This window comes from Nerophis ophidion, linkage group LG22 (assembly GCF_033978795.1).
Source record: "Nerophis ophidion isolate RoL-2023_Sa linkage group LG22, RoL_Noph_v1.0, whole genome shotgun sequence".
NCBI classification, from domain to species: domain Eukaryota; kingdom Metazoa; phylum Chordata; class Actinopteri; order Syngnathiformes; family Syngnathidae; genus Nerophis; species Nerophis ophidion.
In genome coordinates, this window is record NC_084632.1 from 32,243,650 (window position 1) to 32,267,035 (window position 23,386).

At 39.0% G+C, this 23,386-nt stretch overlaps 1 protein-coding gene across 11 annotated transcripts in view; it reads left to right on the top strand.

The window, feature by feature from the left end:
• dnajc6 (DnaJ (Hsp40) homolog, subfamily C, member 6) overlaps positions 1-23,386 on the top strand; it is an 80,483-nt gene that overhangs the window by 40,258 nt on the left and 16,839 nt on the right. For 7 of the 11 annotated variants that reach the window (XM_061883706.1, XM_061883707.1, XM_061883708.1 and 4 more), the window contains 10 exons: positions 779-879; positions 3,081-3,229; positions 6,179-6,301; positions 10,351-10,484; positions 16,213-16,407; positions 16,542-16,659; positions 16,816-16,895; positions 18,540-18,733; positions 21,299-21,679; positions 22,699-22,842. In XM_061883706.1, coding sequence (XP_061739690.1) covers positions 779-879; positions 3,081-3,229; positions 6,179-6,301; positions 10,351-10,484; positions 16,213-16,407; positions 16,542-16,659; positions 16,816-16,895; positions 18,540-18,733; positions 21,299-21,679; positions 22,699-22,842 — 1,619 coding nt within the window. The remainder of the gene's footprint in view (positions 1-778; positions 880-3,080; positions 3,230-6,178; positions 6,302-10,350; positions 10,485-16,212; positions 16,408-16,541; positions 16,660-16,815; positions 16,896-18,539; positions 18,734-21,298; positions 21,680-22,698; positions 22,843-23,386) is intronic. The other 4 variants (XM_061883702.1, XM_061883703.1, XM_061883704.1 and 1 more) reach the window with 3 other exon arrangements.

The window sequence follows — 23,386 nt, forward strand, 5'->3', positions numbered from 1 at the left end:
AGAGCTTTGCCTTCCAGCTCAGCTCCTTCTTCACCACAACGGATTGATACGATTAAAAGTTAATTTAAGAAAATTTTGGCATCTTAGCTTTGTGTTGTTGTTGACGAAGCAACACATGACGGCCTGAGATGGTAACATCCCAAATAACACGTGCTAAATAGCGTGTGCAAATGATAAAATTGCTTGTATTATTTGTGTGTGTGTGTTGCGGGTGTTCTACTAAGACTGCGCGATTGATAACAAGTGCAGACTTTGCGTATACTACTGGCTGTCACCACGGAGACACTCATTTATCTCCAAATCCATGGCGTCATGCTCTAACCTGTGATGTTTTGCTATGTTGTGAAACATGCAACACGCGACTATAATCACATTTTATGCATAACTGTGCCAGTTTGTATGTACTGTACCTTCCAAACATGCCATGCTGAATACACACGCAAAAAGAGTGGCCGCAAACATTTTCAGGCTTGATAAATCACATTGTGAGCGCAAGTTAATTTGCATCGCCTCCTCCCAGTATTGTGGGCAAACACGCTAAATGGATTGCGCTTTGTTTTATGGTCATGTAAGAGAACCAATCTTCGGCGAACAAGCTTTGTAGATCAGCTTTGTGTGTGTTTTATTACATTTTTAATACACACAAATATTAAAATCCATAATATATTCTTTATTAATAATTTTTGTTATTTTTAGAAAGTACAATGGCCCAACAAAAAGTGGAATTTAGAAATACTGTAAAAATATTCCTGAAGAGAGGGAACTTTTTATGTTACAGGTACACGAAAGGGGAACTGGACATTGCCTACATCACGTCACGAATCATAGGTAAACAGAACCACAAGTTTGACAACTCCCTGCATGAAGCATCTTATCTAGGTAATGTCTGGCACTCTATTATTCACACACTGGTAAACTTTTTACTTGAATATACTTTTTGTAGTTGTGTTTGGAATATTGCTGAAAAATATACAAACCACGTTTTCATATGAGTTGGGAAATTGTGTTAGATGTAAATATAAGAGAAATACAATGGTTTGCAAATCCTTTTCAACCCATATTCAATTGAATGCACTACAAAGACAAGATATTTGATGTTCAAACTCATAAACTTAATTTTTTTTGCAAATAATAATTAACTTAGAATTTCATGGCTGCAACACGTGCCAAAGTACTTGGGAAAGGGCATGTTCACCACTGTGTTACATCACCTTTTCTTTTAACAACACTCAACAAACGTTTGGGAACTGCGGAAACTAATTGTTGAAGCTTTGAAAGTGGAATTCTTTCCCATTCTTGTTTTATGTAGAGCTTCAGTCGTTCAACAGTCTGGGGTCTCCTCTGTCGTATTTTACGCTTCATAATACGCCACACATTTTCGATGGGAGACAGGTCTGGACTGCACGCGGGCCAGGAAAGTACCCACACTCTTTTTTTACAAAGCCACGTTGTTGTAACACGTGGCTCGGCATTGTCTTGCTGAAATACGCAGGGGCATCCATGATAACGTTGCTTGGATGACAAAACCTGTATGGACCATTCAGCATTAATTTTGCCTTCACAGATGTGTAAGTTACCCATGCCTTGGGCACTAATACACCCCCATACCATCACAGATGCTGGCTTTTGAACTTTGCGCCTATAACAATTCAGATGGTTATTTTTGTCTTTGTTCTGGAGGACACCACGTCCTCTGTTTCCAAATATAATTTGAAATGTGGACTCGTCAGACCACAGAACACCTTTACATTTTGCATCAGTCCATCTTAGGTGAGCTCGGGCCCAGCCAAGCCGGCGGCGTTTAAGGATATTGTTGATAAATGGGTTTGGCTTTGCATAGTAGAGTTTTAACTTGCACTTACAGATGTAGCAGCCAACTGCAGTTACTGACAGTGGTTTTACGAAGTGTTCCTGAGCCCACGTGGTGATATCCTTTACACACTGATGTAGGTATTTGATGCAGTACCGCCTGAGGGATCAAAGGTACGTAATATCATCGCTTACGTGCAGTGATTTCTCCAGATTCTCTGAACCTTTTGATGATTTTACAGACCGTAGATGGTAAAATCCCTAAATTCCTTGCAATAGCTCGTTGAGAAATGTTGTTCTAAAACTGTTTGACAGTTTGCTTACAAAGTGGTGACCCTCACCCCATCCTTGTTTGTGAATTACTTAGCATTTCATGGAAGCTGCTTTTATACCCAATAATGGCACCCACCTGTTCCCAATTAGCCTGCACACCTATGGGATGTTCCAAATAAGTGTTTGATGAGAATTTCTCAACTTTATCAGTATTTATTGCCACCTTTCCCAACTTCTTTGTCACGTGTTGCTGGCATTAAATTATAAAGTTAATGATTATTTGCACAAAAAAAAAAAAATATATATATATATCAGTTTGAACATCAAATATGTTGTCTTTGTAGCGTATTCAACTTAATAAGGGTTGAAAATGATATGCAAATCATTGTATTCCGTTTTTATTTACATTTAACACAATTTCCCAATTCATACGGAAACAGGGTTTGTAATAATATATTTTACATTCTGCCACATATAGTACGTTTAGTTTTTACACCAAATGCTCTTCCTGAGTAGTATAATAATAATTAGCCAGGATATTAATAATCTGTTTCCAAACTGTATTTAAATAATTATTATTTACATTTCCTTCAAAGCCAAATTAAAAAAATCCTTAATATTTGTTGAATTCAGTGTGGAATTGAAATTGGCATATATATGAGTATATACTGTATATGTGTAGTAATATAATGCATAGCGATTGTATGTCTAACATTGCAATAAAACATAGGCATATCCATAAATAGAATAACTCCCTCAGTCTTAAATAGCCGTCAGCATTACACGCTCCGCAGTGTGGAGCAGCACCATGTCCTTCAGAGGACATAGTCAGTGAGACAACAATATCCCTCTTTAGGCTTTTGGGAACAATTAGGGTTCATTTAGGAACCTCCTTATTTTATAATTTCACATTTTCAATTCCCTCTACTAGAAGAAAACAACAATGCTTTGTTATTTGTTTTGCTGTAAACTATCCTCTCAATTATGTTATTTTTCAGTGATGACTTACCCAGCAGAGTCTGTGCAGATTGGCTACCAAAACCACGTGGAAGACATCCGATCGTTCCTTGACAGTCGCCATGCTGACCACTACACTGTCTTCAACCTGTCACAGCGCAACTACCGTGGCGCCAAATTTTCCAACAGGGTGGGTAAAGCACTGCCTTATGACTAGGGATGGGCACCGAAATTGAGTTCCATAATGGCACTGGTGCCAACATTATAAAAAAATGTTTTTATTGGTGCTAAATAAATGAAAAAGTAACACTAATAGTCACACACAGCCCTGCAATGAGGTGGTGACTTGTCCAGGGTGTACACTGCCTTCCGCCCGATTGTAGCTGAGATAGGCACCAGCGCCAACCGTGACCCCAAAGGGAATAAGCGGTAGAAAAATGGATGGATGGATAGTCACACACACACTAGGTGTGGTGACATTACCCTCTGCATTTGACCCATCCTCTGGGAGTTGAGGGGAGCAGTGAGCAGCAGCGGTGGCCACGCTCGGGAAGCATTTTGGTGATTTAACTCCCAATTCCAATGCCGTCTCAGCTACCTACAACAAGAGCTGGATGGTGATATTGTTCAACTCATTTTCTTGTAAGTAATGTAGCTGTCCAGACTGAAGCACAGAGAGTCTGAATCTCTTTTTGAACTTTATAGTCACCCTTTTCGCGTCAACACCAGGTACAACACAGCTAGTCACAGCGCACAACAACACCACACTACCTCATTTTGCACCCAACCGGTCATGGCGAGCGAAGTGCATAAACAAACACCAGAAATATGAGAATTAATATTACAACAGTCAAACAAGTTATTTTAATGCACATTGTTTTCTCCATTGTTGCTGTTTTTCTGCAGTAATGATGACAATGTGTTGTTTGTTTAATTTCTTATTTTTTAACATATTACCTAATTAACATTTTATTTACGGTAATTTACGGTCTTTAAGCCACTACACGCTTTTGTCATTTATGGATTTTTTGGGTTCACAAGCTTCACATTCCCCCGATACATTTAGCCTCATTATATCAGAACAATGAAATTGCCAAACAGGTCACAGTGGACCAATGGAATAGTTTAAGTTTAAAGGCCTACTGAAATGAGATTTTCTTATTTAAACGGGGATAGCAGGTCCATTCTATGTGTCATACTTGATCATTTTGCGATATTGCCATATTTTTGCTGAAAGGATTTAGTAGAGAACATCGACGATAAAGTTCGCAACTTTCGGTGCTAAGACAAAAGCCCTGCCTTTACCGGAAGTCGCAGACGATGACTTCACATGTTGATGGCTCCTCACATATTCACATTTATTTTAATGAGAGCCTCCAACAAAAACAGCTATTCAGACCGAGAAAACGACAAATTCCCCATTAATTTGAGCGAGGATGAAAGATTCGTGTGTGAGGATATTGATAGCGACGAACTAGGAAAAAAACGAAACAAAAGAAAAAAAAGTAGAAAAAAAAAACGCGATTGCATTGAGACGGATTCATATGTTTTTAGAGACATCTACTAGGATAATTCTGGGAAATCCCTTATCTTTCTATTGTGTTGCTAATGTTTTAGTGAGTTTAACAGTACCTGATACTCGGAAGTGTACGTCCACGGCCGGGTGTTGACGCGCAGTGTTTCAGGGAAGTCGGCGGCAGCTTTATGGGCGGCACAAGCTCAGCTGATATCCGGTAAGAAGCGACTTTTTAACCGCAATTTTCTCACCGAAACCTGCTGGTTGACATTCGGTTGGGATCCATGTCCGCTGGGATCCATAGTACAGTTTCACCTCTGTGAAGTTTAAACAAGGAATCACCATGTGTTTGTGTGGCTAAAGGCTAAAGCTTCCCAACTCCATCTTTCTACTTTGACTCCTCCAATATTAATTGAACAAATTGCAAAAGATTCAGCAACACAGATCTCCAAAATACTGTGTAATTATGCCGTTAAAGCAGACGACTTTTAGCTGTGTGTGTGCGCAGCGCTCATATTTCCTTAAAACCCGTGTTACGTCAAGCGTACACTTCATCGTTATGCAACGTTTTCAAGAAAAAACTCCCGGGAAATTTAAAATTGCAATTTAGTAAACTAAAAAGGCGGTATTGGCATGTGTTGCAATGTTAATATTTCATCATTGATATACAAACTATCAGACTGCGTGGTGGGTAGTAGTGGGTTTCAGTAGGCCTTTAATCAAACGCACTCATACGATCATTCAGTCAGCCATTTAACCTGTTGTGGAATCCCCGTCGTCTTGTAGAAAAATTTACGAAATGCACACAACAAAGACCTGGCCATCAAAAAGGGAAAAAACTGTGGCACGGAACGGAAATTCACCACCAGTAATGAGCTCCGAAAGGGCTGCTTGACGCAACAAATACGACTTAAGGGTTGTAGACTTGTGCGGCCAATATATGTACAAAATAATATTTGTCCAAATTACTATATATATATATATATATATATATATATATATTTACTATATATTATTGAAATATGCTAATTAAATTACTAGTCGGTTCAACTTGAATGCCACAATGTTCCATAGGAATAAAGTCAAACAATAAAAATACATTATTTTTAACAACAACATTGAATTGTTTTCATTTAAGTACTGGTTTAATAATTACCAGTTTGATACTTGTATTGGTTTAAATGCAAACAATACTCATTCCTACTTGTGAAGTAATTTTAATGCACATAAGGTAAATGACGAAGTTACTGGTTCTAGAAAAAATTGTACCCCATAGATTTGTTCGTCATTCTCAAAGCCCTCTTTGCACAGTAATGTGTATCTGGCCTTTTTTTTTAAACTGCCCTCCCTGTAAGATACCACATTCAACAAAAAAGGAATAGCTACTTAACAGCTACCTGCAAGGCAGTTATGGAGTTAACATGGCCTAGATAGCTGCCTGTGGAAGTTAGCGTTTCTTCACAGATGACTCATCATGGCAGCTTGTGTGTTGTGCTTGCTCTGCTTTATCCTTTGCCTTTTGCCTCCCTTCCCTCTCTTTGTCCCATCCCATTTGTCTAACTGCATATTTTGCCCTGTCTGTTCTCCTTCTTTCCCTTGCTCCATTCTTCATATTCTCTCCAGGTTTCAGAGTGTAATTGGCCTTCTCGCCAGGCTCCCAGCCTGCACAACCTGTTCGCCGTGTGTAAGAACATGCACAACTGGCTCAAACAGAACCCCAAGAATGTGTGTGTCATCACCTGCTCGGTAAGATGACTTATTTCGCATGATTCCTCTAAGTCAAGTTCATAACTGAAAAAGCTTTACTCTAATCTTTACCATCATGCACTATTACTAAGGGTTTAATAATATTCCACAAACAACAGTTCGGTCCATACCTCAGTTTTGGTTAATTTTCGGAATGGTACGGTAATGTAAGGCAAAAAATACAACTGTTTAGTTTTAAGATTAAATTTTTTTTTTTTAATGAAACAAACAATTACAAACTGCCGGCATATAATTGTCCAATTTTGTTTTACAATAATTATAAATATGTTGCAGATTAATTTAATCGCAATTTATCTCATTTTGTCCATTGTTCACTCATAATTAATCACAATTAATGGCAAATATATATATTTTTTTATCTTCAGTAAGTGTTCTTTATTCAAATGTACACCCAATATGGAACAAGACAATTTGTTTGATTTATACAAATGTTTTTATTTTATTTCACATTATGCTTTTTTAAACAGTTTATCACAAAATGGACACGCACACACAAATGCAAACCATTTTCATCTGAGGTCGAATCCAGTCCTTTAGTGTCCTTTATTATGAAATATATATATTTTTTAATAGGTTTTCCCAACTGATTCTGCCACTAATTCTCACTCTCTTGCCACTTTTTTCTCTATCAGTCTGGGCTCTGGCAGAGTTGCGCATGCGCCGTTTGCCTGCGTGTGTTTGGGGGTATGCCAAGTCAACTAGGGGCGCAGTAACCAGAAAACATGTGGAACAGGTGTCAAACAAGACATGACCTATAACATGACCTGAGGAGACAGGTCATGTCTTGTTTTGTGTTGGTTACAGTTTTTCTAGCTTTAGGGTATATTTATTTTGCCAGCGCTTGTATTCCTTCCTTGTTTACTTTCTTGTTGCTAGGACTACTTAGCTTAATACACCACTTTCTGTTTACTAATTAGTGTCCCCACTTATTCCCTACTAATCACACTTACTTTATATACCCGTATCGCCCTTCACTCTGCACGGTTCCTTGACGAATGTTACTTTCTCTGTTTGCCTAATGTGACTGTTGGCATTTTAGGTATGTTGGTTTTCTTATAGCTCATTCACCATTGCCGACTAGTATGTTGTTCACTCTATGCTATTACGGTTTTTCAATCCTAGCTTTCCCGCCCCACTATTTAAGAAGCACTTCATTAAAGGGACTGTTTGGAACTTATTTTCAGCTATTTTTTTCTAGGGGACATACTTTTTTCACGCCCCCAACCCTGAAGTGAATGTTTATTCATGTATCTATCTGTATGTGTCAAGATAAATGCTATTACGCTATAGCTGGGTTGCATATGACTCCTTTGTGGCTTAATTCACACAAAGGTAAAGTAGCTTGAGCGTAGCATTGTAACGAGTGAGAGTGAGTGTAGAGTTTGAGCAGAAAATGCTGTATTGCTGTTCTGTTCTTAGGTGTTCAAATTGTTCACATAGACAGATAGGAAAGATCTTTCATAGAGTCATGAAAGAAGTGGCTCATAAAGGTAATTAAGTCAGGGGAAAAAACGAAAGTGCGTCGAATGAAATGGCTCTTAACAATAATCACTTTCATCATCTTTTAGAATACGCTTGTGTCTGCAGTGATCACTTTGTAAAATGTTTGTCCTGACATTTAATTTGTTTGAAAAACTTTCTGTGATGCAATCGAGTTTAATCTCTACTATATTAATAGTGTTTGAGACCAGAACTAAACGTAAAGAAATGACAATAGATGGCATTAGTTTGTGTTCTTTTGTGGATGCTATGCCTAAATATAACTACCTAGTTGTGCAAATAAACTATCGCGATGTTAAGTTCTAGTAATAAATATTTTAATTGTTAGTCCAATCCATATTATTTGTTTTCTTGATTTTCATAACAAAAACTAAAAGCCTAGTTTTTGTGCAGGAAATTATGCTACTTTATTCTACACGTATTACAACATTATTGCGTCATTAGTCAGGCCTCGAATTTTAACTTTTTAAGGTTAAGGCAAGTGTTGCCTTAAAAGAGGGCTAATATTTCAGGGCACCAAGGCAAATGTTATTTTCTTTTGAGGCAGGGGCTCCAAAGCATGCATGCATGTGTGTGTATTGAAACAAGCCTTTTGGCTTTTTGTGCCATCCATTTGCCTTTTTAAAGCCTTTCATGGATTCAATTCTTTAAGATGTCAATAAACTTCTCAATCAACCAATATATATATATAAAAATCTAAATTTTTTAAAACTAACAAAATGCTCTGAGGGGAAATCTCCAGAGCAAAGTCTTTGTAGTTGGTCTGCTGCGTCATAATCAAGCAAAACGACGCTAGTGCGCATGCGCCTTACTTCGTGTTGCCTTAATGGTATTAATAAATGACGTTTTTTCGGTGATTAATAAAGTAGATGGTATTACTAATGCTATCGCGAATTATCATTATATTGTTTACTGTTACATCCCTTGTCCATTAACAAGTAAAGAGTCAAGGGCGGTCACAGCATGTTCTTGCTGGTCAATTTTTTAGGCCATTATGGCAAATGACAAGGGCGGTCGCGGCACTTGCCGCATTTGCTGTGATTAAATTTGAGCCCTATTTTCATTAGGATCAAGAAAATATTCTTAATAGTATTAATAAACTAGATCAATAAATTTCTCGAAGGCTCAACAGCATATACTAAATCTTGATATTGCTAATAAATATTCATGCTGAACAACAGGGACACCTATTGCTAAATAATGAGACAAAATGTAAACTTTACACTATAAAAACAACTGCTGACATGAATTGTAGATGGGACTAACATTTGTGGCAGGAAATCAACTGAAAACAAACTTATCCTTTTTTTTCATTTGCATCACGGTCACAGCAGCACGGCACTTATGTCAATCAAATACGGAACTTAGCAATTTGCAATTAAGTCCAACTATGTGTAATTTGTGTACCCTTCAGATGTAAAGACATGATGTGCCTTCAATCTTTTCTTCTCTAAAGTGTCAAATGAAGTGAGGTTGTAGCGAGCAGTAACCTTTTGGTGATGATAAATGGTTTAAATCTTTAAAAAAATGTATTTTTCTTAAAGAAGTAAAAATCCACACCATCCCATTTGAAATATATTTTTCATAATCACTTTTATAATTGCCTCTAAACCTTTCAAAATACGCCCAAAGCTGCACTGATTCAGGTAAACAGACAGTAGTCTAATGGGACTCTAGACCAGTGGTTCTCAAATCGGGGTCCACGTACCCCTGGGGGTACTTGAAGGTATGCCAAGGGGTACGTGAGATTTTTTTTAAATATTCTAAAAATAGCAACAATTCAAAAATCCTTTATAAATATATTTATTGAATAATACTTCAACACAATATGAATGTAAGTTACAAACTGTGAAAAGAAATGCAACAATGCAGTATTCAGTGCTGACAGCTAGATTTTTTTGTGGACATGTTCCATAAATATTGATGTTAAAGATTTCTTTTTTGTGAAGAAATGTTTAGAATTAAGTTGATGAATCCAGATGGATCTCTATTACAATCCCCAAAGAGGGCACTTTAAGTTGATGATTACTTCTATGTGTAGAAGTAATGTATAACTGAATCACTTGTTTATTTTTCAACAAGTTTTTAGTTATTTTTATATATTTTTTTCCAAATAGTTCAAGAAAGACCACTACAAATGAGCAATATTTTGCACTGTAATACAATTTAATAAATGAAAAACAGACGACATAGTGCTGTATTTTACTTCTTTATCTCTTTTTTTCAACCAAAAATGCTTGGCTCTGATTAGGGGGTACTTGAATTAAAAACAATGTTCACAGGGGGTACATCAGGTTGAGAACCCCTGCTCTAGACCATCGCCTGAAACCCACAAGTGCCCAAATGTGCCTCTTGGTCACCTAACATGACCTAACATGAACTCTGAAGTGACAAAGTTTACGTCACTTTTTCTAAGTACCGTAAATAACTTTAAATGTGCATGGTTATATTTTATTCAGTAATACTGCTGAGTGCTTATTTATCAACCTATTTTAGGTTTCATTATTCTGCTTTGTGTCCTTTTTTAGGATGGCCGTGCTCTTTCAGGAGTGTTAGTTTGTGCCATGTTTTGCTTCTGCCACCTCTTCAGTCATCCAGTTCCTGCCATGCACCTCCTCAGCGCCAAGAGACCAGGCTCGGGCCTGTGGCCTTCACACCGCAGGTTTGCAATCCTGACGTGAAAATGTCAACTTGACACCAGATGTACAAAGTGTATTGTGAGGGAGAGAAAAAAAAACATTCTAATAGGGCTGTCTTTACCTAAGCATTTTTGTTGTTGAATATTAGGCTCTTTGCAACATTTACACAGATGCCTAGAGGGCTCTAACTTTTAATCATCAATCAATCAAAGTGTATTTATACAGCCCTTAAAGGCCTACTGAAACCCACTACTACCGACCACGCAGTCTGATAGTTTATATATCAATGATGAAATATTAACATTGCAACATGTGCCGATACTAAATTGCAATTTTAAATTTCCCGTGAAGTGTCCTGTTGAAAATGTCGCGGAATGATGACGCTTATGTTGACACTTGCTTGTGACGTTATTGGTTGGAGTGGACATTTTATCCCAGCATCACTCACGGCTAAAAGTCGTCTGCTTTAATCGCATAATTACACAGTATTTTGGACATCTGTGTTGCTGAATCTTTTGCAATTTGTTCGATTCATAATGGAGACGTCAAATAAGAATGCTGTTGATGGAAAACGGTGGATTGCAGCTGCCTTTAGCACCGAAACACAGCTTTGTTTGTTGTGAAGCTTTAACACAGAGCTGTCAAGCGAACATGTTTCTCTACGTCAACCAGCAAGTTTTTGGATGGGAAAATTGTGATATTAAGTCGGCTCTTGCCGGAAACTTCAGTGGATTATAGGACTTCCTCCTGCAGCTCAAAAAGGCAGCTGTGATCTTGGCTCCTCCATTGGCTTCTTTCACCGCAGCCATCCGACTTTAAGGTATGAGTTTACAAGCTCACTAAAACACTATTAAAACAATAAGCAGATAAAGGATCTTCCAGAATTATCCTAGTAAATGTATCTAATTACATCTGAAACGGTCCCAGTGCCGCCGCCTGGAGCTGTCGCTTTTTTTTTGTGCTTTACTGTAACTTTCCTCTTCCACGAATCTTTCATCCTCGCTCACATTAATGTGGAAATTGTCGCTTTCTCGGTCCGAATAGCTCTTGCTGCTGGAGGCTCACATTATAAACAATGTGAGGATGTGAGGAGCCCTACAACCCGTGATGTCACGCGCACATCGTCTGCTACTTCCGGTAAAGGCAAGGCTTTTTTATTAGCGACCAAAAGTTGCGAACTTTATAGTCGATGTTCTCTACTAAATCCTTTCAGCAAAAATATGGCAGTATCGCGAAATGATCAAGTATGACACATAGAATTGACCTGCTATCCCCGTTTAAATAAGAAAATCTCATTTCAGTAGGCCTTTAATCACAGGTGTCTCAAAGGGCTGCACAAACCACAACGACATTCTCGGCTCAGATCCCACATCAGTGCAAGAAAAAACTCAACCCAATGGGATACAATGAGAAACCTTATTAACTTTCCAATGTATTTAAAGCATAATATCCCGCTCTCTTCCTGCTGGCTTGTAGGACTTAATGACTAGACTATGTACATAACACATGCACGCGCATTAGCTTTGGGTGTTGTTAGCTAATGATAACGATTTGGATGTTTAGTATTAGATGTCATTGAATGTCTATTCTATATTAAGACACGACTGCAAATTGTTCGCTGCTTCTCTTGGACTGCAAACTCATTTGCCACATTCTCCAACTCTTGGTCGGAATTTTGCGGAACATGCCCCCTGCATTTTTTAAAAGGCTGTTTTTACATTTCAACATCCAAAAACAATGTCACTATTAAATAGAGACAAGTCAAACAGCATTAGGTTTAAAACGGCAGCTAAGACTGAAGTTTGTCCCTTCAGACGGCCCACAAGCCCATTGATTGGCTTTCTAGGGTTGCTTCCTTGCCAAGGTGACAATGATTGACAACACCCAGCAGCTGACCAATCAGTGGGTAGATGTAAGATAAGAGCGAGTTAGCCCCCACCCGAAAATATAAACTACAAACAAATGAAAAATCCAAACGAGAAGTTTAGCTTTCCTGATTCCTGGTAGTGTAATGGCTTTAGTATCACTGGATGTGAATTCTCCCTGCCCACTGGGTGTGAGTTTTCCTTGCCCTTTTGTGGGTTCTTCCGAGGATGTTGTAGTCGTAATGATTTGTGCAGTCCTTTGAGACATTTGTGATTTGGGGCTATATAAATAAACATTGATTGATTGATTGATCAGCTGTTTGCCCCGTTGGCCATGGTACGATTCATAACGAAACATTAAACCAAATCATAACACAATCTTGAAAAGCCCAATTAAAGTTATTTTATTTTGTTACTTTGTACAAAAACTACAAACGTTTGTACATTATAAAACAACTTGTTTCCCATTCATATTACTCCAAAACATGCATCTTAATACCTTCAAACCACGCCTCCTGTACACAAGTCATATTTGTTTCCGCCACTTCTGAAATCCAAAAGAGTACAGTACAAAAATGTGTCGCTACTGACTAAATATAGCACCAAAGTTGCCAAGTTTGCAACACTAATCCCTCCTGTCACGTCTTCTTATACAGTATACATATTTACAGACAGCCCCATTATAATGTGTTTATCATAAACAGAAGTACCTCAACTTAAAAGACTAACAAACTTTTCAAACACTTGCGTCTCAAATCAACATCCCAGATGCCCTCAAAACAGCAGCATGCCTTTTCAAAGAACAAACTTCCATCCATCCATTTTCTACCGCTTGTCCCTTTCGGGGTAGCTGGGGGTGCTGGAGCCTATGTTAGCGGCATTGGGGCGGAAGGCGGTGTACACCATGGACAAGTCGTCTCCTCATCGCAGAAAAACAAACTTTAAGATAATAAATATTGTATAAAACTAATGCGATAAAATGTACTACTAACAGCTACAGTAGTTTTTATGAAATTATGTAATAATGTCCAGCCTTTACCTAGTATCTCCCTCCAACTGCTTGTCAGTCAAACACACCATCAGCAGCTTTTCCATATTTTCATTGATAAATATCTGTCAGTTAGATACTATTTGAGCATCCTTGGCTTGCGTTAGACTCCATTCTGCTTGAGTATGGTGCATCCATCCATCCATCCATTTTCTACCGCTTGTCCCTTTCGGGGTAACGGGGGGTGCCGGAGCCTACTTCAGCTGCATTTGGGCGGTAGGCGGGGTACACCCTGGACACATCGCCACCTCATTGCAGAAGAACTAACTTTAAGATAATGAATATTGTATAAAAAGAATATGATAAAATGTAATACTAACAACTACAGTAATTTTTATGAAGTCATGTAATAATGTCCAGCATTTACCAATTATCTCCCTCTACCTGCTTGTTAGTCAAACACACCATCAGCAGCTTTCCCATATTTTCATGGAAAAATATCTGTCAGTTAGATATCATATGAGCGTTCTTGGCTGGCATTAGACTCATTTCTGCTTCGGTTTGGTGTATCCATCCATCCATCCATCCATCCATCCATTCATCCATCCATTTTCTATCGCTTGTCCCTTTCGGGGTCACGGGGTGTGCTGGAGCCAGTCTCTGCTGCATTCGGGCGGTAGGCGGGGTACACCCTGGACAAGTCGCCACCTCATCACAGGGCCCACACAGATAGACAGACAACATTCACACTCACATTCACACACTAGAGCCAATTTAGTGTTGCCAATCAACCTATCCCCAGGTGCATGTCTTTGGTGCAAACAATATGGTCCAAACTATCTAGCTATAAGCTAAAGCTAGCGAGTATGGCCAGATGTTTTGGGTGTCTCTTACGGGTTTCACTGTGGCATTTGCTACACCAAGTAATGGTGGGGATTTAATTAACTCACATTTTTGCATGCAACTTAAAGCAGTGTTTTTCAACCTTTTTTGAGGCAAGGCACATTTTTTTCAGTTAAAAATCCAGAAGCACACCACCAGCAGAAAAGGTTAAAAAATTATACTCCACCAGGTCGTGTTGCCTTGTTTTTAGTTTGTTGGTGTTTTCCTGTGCTTTAGTTATTGACTTGCGCTGTTATTTTGGGGACCCTTCCTGTTTTGTTGGTGTTTTCCTGTAGCAGTTTCATATCTTCCTTTGAGCGTTATTCCCCGCACCTGCTTTGTGTTAGCAAGCAGGGCTATTTAAGTTGCTGCTATCCTTCTTTGTGTGGCCATTGTTGATTGATATGTCATGTATGGATGTACTTTGTCTACGCCGTAAGTTTTTGCTGTCGTCCAGCATTCTGTTTGTGTTTACTTTGTACCCAGTTCAGTTTTAATTTCGTTTTGCATTGCCATTGCCTTTTCCTTTCCTGTTTGTTCATTTTTGGTTTAAGCATTGCATACCTTTTTACCTGCACACTGTCTCCCACTGAGGTCTGCACATTGGAATCACAACAAACCCTCCTTTGTCTCACCCGCCACATTCTGACTTTTACAAAGCAAATAACTACCTGCTGCCACCTACTGACTTGGAGTACTTTGTGGTTACCCTGCCGAGTTTTACACAGCACAGACACTATGCAACGGCACATTACTTGCAGATTCTAAGTATTGATTTGCACAGTGGTTGAAAAACACTGACTTAAAGGATAAGGGCTTATCTCAAAACACTCTTAATGGCCTACTGAAACCCATTACTACCGACCACGCAGTCTGATAGTTTATATATCAATGATGAAATCTTAACATTGCAACTTTTTAGTTTACTAAATTGCAATTTTAAATTTCGCGCAAAGTATCCTGTTGAAAACGTCGGTATGATGACATGTGCGCATGACGTCTCGGATTGTAGCGGACATTTTTTTCCAGCCCGATCCAAGCTATAAGTAGTCTGCTTTAATCGCATAATTACACAGTATTCTGGAGACCTGTGTTGCTGAATCTTTTGTAATTTGTTCAATTAATAATAGAGAAGTCAAAGAAGAAAACAGCAGGTGGGAAGCGGTGTATTGCAGCGGCCTTTAACAACACAAACACAGCCGGTGTTTCCTTGTTTACATTCCCGAAGGTGAAGCTTTACTATGGAACAGAGCGGTCAAGCGAAAATGGTTCCCGACCACATGTCAACCGGCAGGTTTCGGTGAGAAAATTGTGGTAATGAGTCGGCTCTTACCGTAAACATGAGCGGAGCTTGTGTCCTCCTGCAGCTGCGGACTGTCTTACCTCCTCCCACCGGAGACACTGGCAGTCACCACACCCTTGGCCACACCCCTCCGACTTTCAGGTACCATATAATCTCACTAAAACACTAGTAACACAATAAGCTCCCACTGCCCTCGCCTTTTTTTAAATATTTTTTTCTAGTCCCTCACTCTCACTATCCTCATCCACAAATCTTTCATCCTTCCTAATATTAACGGGGAAATCGTCGCTTTTTCAGTCCAAATCGCTCTCGCTGCTGGTGGGCATTATTGTAAACAATATGAGGATGTGAGGAGCTCCACAACCCGTGACGGCATGCGCACAAACAGCTGCTACTTCCGGTACATGGAAGGGTTTTTTATTAGCGACCAAAAGTTGCGAACTTTATCTTGGATGTTCTCTACTAAATCCTTTCAGCAAAAATATGGCAATATCGCGAAATGATCAAGTATGACACATAGAATGGACCTGCTATCCCTGTTTAAATAAGAAAATCTCATTTCAGTAGGCCTTTAAGTCGGGGCACTCCTAAGTTGAGGTACGACTGTATGTTGTGTGTATTTATTCATGGTGGGTCGCTCACTGAGGAAAGCTAAGAGATAGAAAGCTAGATCATTACTGTATGCAGTAAGAAAATGTCCTGTTGTACTGTAGGTACATTGGCTATGTCTGTAGCATGGTGTCAGACAAGCCCAGTCTCCCCCACACAAAACCTCTGACGATCAAGGCTCTCACCATCAGCCCGGTTCCTTGTTTCAACAAGCAGCGCAGTGGCTGTCGGCCCTTCTGCGACGTCCTCATTGGAGAGACCAAAATCTTTACCACGGCGCAGGAGTATGAGAGAATGAGGTACACACCCACTCGGTTCACAGCTTTTGCAAACATGCTGTATGTATTAATGCAACAAATAATGATTTGAGACATGAAGAATGTTCTTATGTGTCACTTTGTACAACGTATTTGTTCTGTTTGCGTGTGTCCAGAGAGCACAGAATTCAAGAAGGGAAAGTTGTCTTTCCTCTTGGCGTCAGCGTTCAAGGAGATGTGGTTGTTTCGGTCTATCACATGCGGTCCACAATTGGAGGACGTCTGCAAGCCAAGGTACCCTTTCATTGTCAATTCAGTCCATCTTTTTTTTACTGTAATTTAAAGTGTAAAACAGCCTTTTGTGATGTGATAACTTTGTGAAAATTAATTTGACGGTAGCTGATCAAAAGAACTAATTCTGTACTCTCAAACATGTTTCTGAATCTTTAGGTGTCCAACACACAAATTTTCCAGATCCAGTTCCACACTGGCTTCATTTCCCCCGGAACGACCATGTTAAAATTTAACAAGTAAGTCCCTTTTGTTTATAATTGGTATTAAATAATAAATATTTTCACATTTTCAATATTAGCTTCAAAATGAGAAGGATTGTGCACTAGCTGGTAAATAATTGTTCCGCTGCATTGCCATGGTTACCACAGAGGACTTGCTTTCTGATATATTAGTGGGCCAAAGCCAGGGCACCTTTTCTATTGTCCTAATGCAATGGCATCAAGATGTTAAAATTAAAATTAGAATGGTTTCTTTAGCTTCTGACAACGATTGCGTTTGTATTCATTAAAGTGACTTCAGGATGTATTATATCTAACAGTAGGGGGGGCCCTGGAGCATAAACATATTTGTGCTTTGCACCATCAGTCAGTGGCTAACACAGTTTAAGACCACCTCCCCTCCAGGGGCGTCGAATTTTCTGCACTCCAAACTTAAGGCCTGATCCTTAAAGTTTTGCATGTATTAAAACATGCGCAAGTTTGATAGCACACGCAAAGTTGATCTACTAAACTAGTGCGCAGAGGATTGCTTTTTTTGTTTGAGCAAAATAGAGAGTGCAATCCATTTAGCGTGTCTGTCTGCGTGAATACGCAGAATATATGATGATCAGCCAAATTCCCACAATACTGGAGATTCAAATATAACCATTGTTTATGACATTTTTTTGTTTTTGTAATCAAATCAAATTTGCTTTATAAAGCACTTTTCATGCACAGGTGAGTTTCAAACACAAATTATTGCACAAAAAATAAGTGAAGAAAACGCATGCACACACACACACGCGCACACACACACTCACAAACCCAGCACTATTGACAATAACACACCAAAAACAAACAAAAAAACATTGCATCGCACAGAGGATTTGAGGAATAACACCACTTCTAAATGATCAAGTATGACACATAGAATGGACCTGCTATCCTCGCTTAAATAAGAAAATCGCATTTCAGTAGGCCTTTAAAGGTGTTTGTTTTATATTATAATAATAAATCTCCTTTATGAAAAAAACAACAGCAATATGCATTTTCCTGCGCTTGGATCATTCCACCAAAAACAACATTGCAGCGCCTCCCAGAGTACACTTTCATGTGCTAAAAGCAGGTTCTGTTGTCTCGGTCGCGCTTCAAAATAGCCTGAAAAATGTGGTTCATATTATATTATTGGTCTTCTTAAATATCATGATATTTGTGTGTTGCATGTCAACGACACAACAAAATGCCACAGGTTGGAGCACATGATGCCACGAATGTGGAGGGAAATGAGTATGTCCAGGGTGACTTTTTCATGGTAATTTTATAGCTACTGGATGACTAAAAGGGTTTTTTAAATTATTTAGTTTTTATGTCTGCTCGCATTTTTCTTTTGTGTTGTTGCCATTGAGTCAAATATGTCTTTTTAACTTCTTTGTTTACATGGACAAAGATGTCCCCAGGGCCTTTGGACTGAGCACAAATGAATAATATTTTTTCTTCCCATCACCCTTGTGGTGCCCCCTATTGCCCATGTGCTTGAATCGACATTAGCGTCAGTATTACTACACCTTAGCCAACCTCCAGAAAATACAGTGATTTCTGAAATTTGTTAACAATAATTAAAATACAGTTTATAGGTAATGTTACCCTATCCACGCTCACATTTTAACATACCTCTCTTCTCAGACCCGAGCTGGATGCATGTGACTCTCCAGATAAGTACCCACAGCTATTTCATGTCATACTGGACTTGGAGGTGGAAGGGCAAGACAAGCAGAAAGACCTGACACCACCTTGGGAGCAGTTCCCATCCAAAGACCTGAGTGCCAATGTGCTCTTCTCCTGCCATCAGGAGCATCAGGACGCACTCGCCATTGCCGGTACTTATACTACTGTAGTGTAGCAGACTAGCAGTGTATTGCTGCACCTACTGTCACCAGGGTTGGATAGTAGGTTAAAAAACATACATTTACTTAAACATATTTTGCTCCTGAGAACCATTGTCTTCTGCAGTGGACATTTGTATTTTGCTTTGCACTTGAAACCAAAAGAAGTAGAATTATGTATCTACTGCAGAGGATGTTTGTTCAAAATTTAAAATATATAGGAATATTTGAAAAAAATATATAGACGGTGCTCCCAGTCTGTCAGTGAAGGCAATGAAATGTATTATATAGGTATGTCTATTATAAATGTAATAATTTTATTTAGATTTTTAATGCACATTCTATGTGTAAATGTTGCCTTTTATCAAGTAGTTTTATGTTCAAACAGACATCCCACTGAAAAATCATATTTAAATGTACATTTTATTTTACACGGTTATGTTTGGAAAAAATAAATAAAAAAATTAAATCTTATTAGGCCAAATTATGCAATTCTTCACTAGAATTGGAAATAGCCTCACATGTCTCTACTAACATGAATAACCCAAGGCTTCTCAAACTTTTGTCTGTTAAGCACGCTCAGGAAAAAGAAAATATATTGCGCCATCCCACACATATTATATATATATATTATATCCATCGCAACTATAAATAGTATTATTTGTCTATAAAATCGTTAGATGTACACCTCTGCATATCATTGTATCCTTATTGTACTGCATATTATTGTATCCTCTGGGCGGACACGCTAACCACTAGGCCAGTGGTTCTCAAATGGGGGTACGCGTACCCCTGGGGGTACTTGAAGGTATGCCAAGGGGTACGTGAGATTTTTTTAAAATATTCTAAAAATAGCAACGATTCAAAAATCCTTTATAAATATATTTATTGAATAATACTTTTACAAAATAAGAATGTAAGTTCATAAACTGTGAAAAGAAATGCAACATTTTAGTGTAGACAGCTAGATTTCTTTGTGAACATGTTCCATAAATATTTATGTTAAAGATTTCTTTTTTTGTGAAGAAACGTTTAGAATTAAGTTCATGAATCCAGATGGATCTGTATTACACTCCCCAAAAAGGCACTTTAAGTTGATTATTACTTCTATGTGTAGAAATCTTTATTTATAATTGAATCACTTGATTATTTTTCAACAAGTTTCTATTTATTTTTCTTTTTTTCCAAACACTTCAAGAAAGACCACTACAAATTAGCAATATTTTGCACTGTTATACAATTTAATAAATCAGAAACTGATGACATAGTGCTGTATTTTACTTCTTTATCTCTTTTTTGCAACCAAAAATGCTTTGTTCTGATTAGGGGGTACTGGAATTTAAAAAAATGTTCACGGGGGTACATCACTGAAAAAAGTTTGAGAACCACTGAGCAGGTGGCCTAGTGGTTAGAGTGTATGCCCTGAGATTGGTAGGTCATGAGTTCAAACCCCGGCCAAGTCATACCAAAGACTATACAAATGGGACCCATCACCTCCCTGCTTGGCACTCATCATCAAGGGTTGGAATTGGGGGTTAAATCACCAAAATGATTCCCGGGCGCAGCTACCGCTGCTGCTCACGGCTTCCCTCACCTCCCAAGGGGTGAACAAGGGTGATGGGTCAAATGCAGAGGACAAATTTCACCACAGCTAGTGTGTGTGTGACAATCATTGGTACTTTAACTTTATTAACATGAAAAAAACACCCACCCACTGGTATTTCTTCGTCTCCCATCATAGTCACAGTGAAGCCGAGCCCTACATACAGTACACTTAGGCATATTCTAGTACGGTGAAAATAAGCATGTTCCCCAAGGGGCATCGCATCGTGCCCCCTCAAAAAGGGTGTGCCACTATTTGAGAAGGACTGCATTAACCTCATCCATGAATTAAATAGTACAGAACATGTCGTGTCCATAACTGATTCAACACAAATAGAACTGTGCTTTCAATAACCGTAATATCAATCGTAATATTAACAAAATAACCTGTTTTATTTTTGCTCCTACAAGATGAGATGGAGGGCTTGGATTTGGAGGGTAAGGCAGCAGAGTAACGTTGAACTTTCCAATACTTCCACTTTAGTTAAGCAGGACAAAGCCTCTTCAATTCGATCATACGTGATATAATTTCATAATTACTGGTTAAATTAATAAAAGCATATTTGTCAAATTTTGCAAAAATTTGCATTGATTGAATTGAACTGAGCCTCATTGTTTTCCAGTGAGACATACATGTGCTGTACAGGTAAACTTAGTTTTACTATATTCAAGGCAGTAGTTTTCAGCTGTCCATTATGTTTACAAAGGGGACTGGTTTTACGAAATGTACAGTCAATTGTTATGTTAAAAAAAGTATATTTTAATAAGTATTATGTTAGTATATTTCAAGTGCTGACTTACAATAGATGCTTGTAGATTTAGTTGCCTTGTATATCCTTCTACCTTGTACACGTTCTGTTTACCTTGTCAATTTCTCCAGTGTATATTTTGTCCCATCACATTTACTGTCTCCTCTCTTATATGTTTTCTTTCTATCGTCTTTAAATTGTCCAACAGAGCCAAGCAGGCCGCACGGAGGCCCTGATGGCCGAGGCCGTGGCGAGGAGAGCGAGCCCTCTGATGATGAGATGCTTTCGCTCTCCAGTCAGCAAAGCAGCACCAGCACAGCCCTCCACAAACCGGAGCCGCCTGCTTCAATGCCCACGGCCCCCGACACTTCGTCTGCGGAAGTGGATCTTCTAGGTCTGGATGGGGAGGAGGTCAAGCAGCCATGTCCTCAGTCCCAGCCTCTATCCTCTGCAGGTGCAACCACCGACCTCCTGGGGGACTTGTTTGGGGGTCCACCCCAGCCCACAAGCGGGCCTTCATCTGCCCACTCCACCCCACATAAAGTAGTGCCCTGCTCTGCCTCGCCTTGTCCTTCCCCTGCCCCACCAGGTGAGGAAAGATTTATGATTGAAGTATATTGACTTAAAATTTGCATTACCCTACATACTGATCTTTTTGAGGTACTTAAAAATCCATACAAAGCAAGGTGCAACAATGCCAAGCAGAAAAACGGGGACTTCTGCAGTCAAAATTATGAGATATTACTAGTGTTTGAATGTGAGTGTGAATGTTGTCTGTCTATCTGTGTTGGCCCTGCGATGAGGTGGCGACTTGTTCAGGGTGTACCCCGCCTTCCGCCCGATTGTAGCTGAGATAGGCGCCAGCGCCTCCCGCGACCCCAAAAGGGAACAAGCGGTAGAAATGGATGGATGGATGGATTACTGGTAAATCTTCTCAGTGAAAAGATTGTCAGAGAATATAATATGCCTTTATTCATTCTACAATGGAGTCATTTAAAGTAGTAGCATACAGAGAGAATGTTAAATATAACATTTTATTAACCTGACTTGATTTAATTATTTATTCAGCTACACCCCTTTGGTTTTAAGATTGTTCTAATTTGGATTTGGGTATCCCAATCCGATACTGATATTGGTCCGATATCAGATTTTATCGAATTAAACCAATTGGAATTGATCTGAAATCACAGAAATAAACAGCAATACTGGAGCACATGTACTTGTGCAAAGCTGAACAGCCGGTTATAATCTAAATGTCCTGCAATAAACACACAAGGTTGTTGGCCTTTACTAAATTACTTGTATTTAAGTGACAACAATTACAAAACGTAAAAATGTAGGCTATATGCTACTAGGAGCTAGGAAATACACAACAGCTAAGCATAGATTAGGACAGTGTTTTTCAACCTTTTATAACATCCCACACTACAAAATATTAAACATGTGTATGATTTTCTGCTGATATTGCATCGGATTGAAAGTTGTAATGGGACACCCCTTATGCAAAATACTGCGCATGCACACGTGAATACACGTAGAATAAGAAGTGCAACGGATAGCATATTAAACAGATTCTCAAACGGCTTGCTATCATATGTGTCTTCCCAGTGTTTGACCCTTTTAAGACCGGTTCCATGCCGAAGCCTCAGGAAATGATGGGTTCATTCCTCGGACCAGGTAACATGGGGCAGCCAGACCCCTTCCTGCATGCTGCTCGCTCTCCATCCCCCACCCTTCAGCCCACAAGCTTTGGTAAGGCATGTCTCTTTTGCTCCGCTATGTGCTGATTTCGGACAATATTACAACTTTTCTGTTGTCCTCTCCACATGAAAAGCATGTTGTATTGCATCTGTACACTTTAAGACATTTATGATTGTCATTGAGCATTCGCTAAGAATAGTGCATATGAGAATACAGTTTTTCTAAAGGCCTACTGAAATGAGATTTTCTTATTTAAACGGGGATAGCAGGTCCATTCTATGTGTCATACTTGATCATTTTGCGATATTGCCATATTTTTGCTGAAAGGATTTAGTAGAGAACATCGACGATAAAGTTTGCAACTTTTGGTGCTGATAAAAAAGCTTCGCCTTTACCGGAAGTCGCAGACGATGACGTCACAAGGGTGAGGGCTCGTCACGTCCTCACATTGTTTTTAATGGGAGCCTCCAGCTGCAAGAGCTATTCGGACCGAGAAAACGACAATTTCCCCATTAATTTCAGCGAGGATGAAAGATTCGTGGATGATGATATTGATAGCGAAGGACTAGAAAAAATAAAAAAATAAAATAAAATA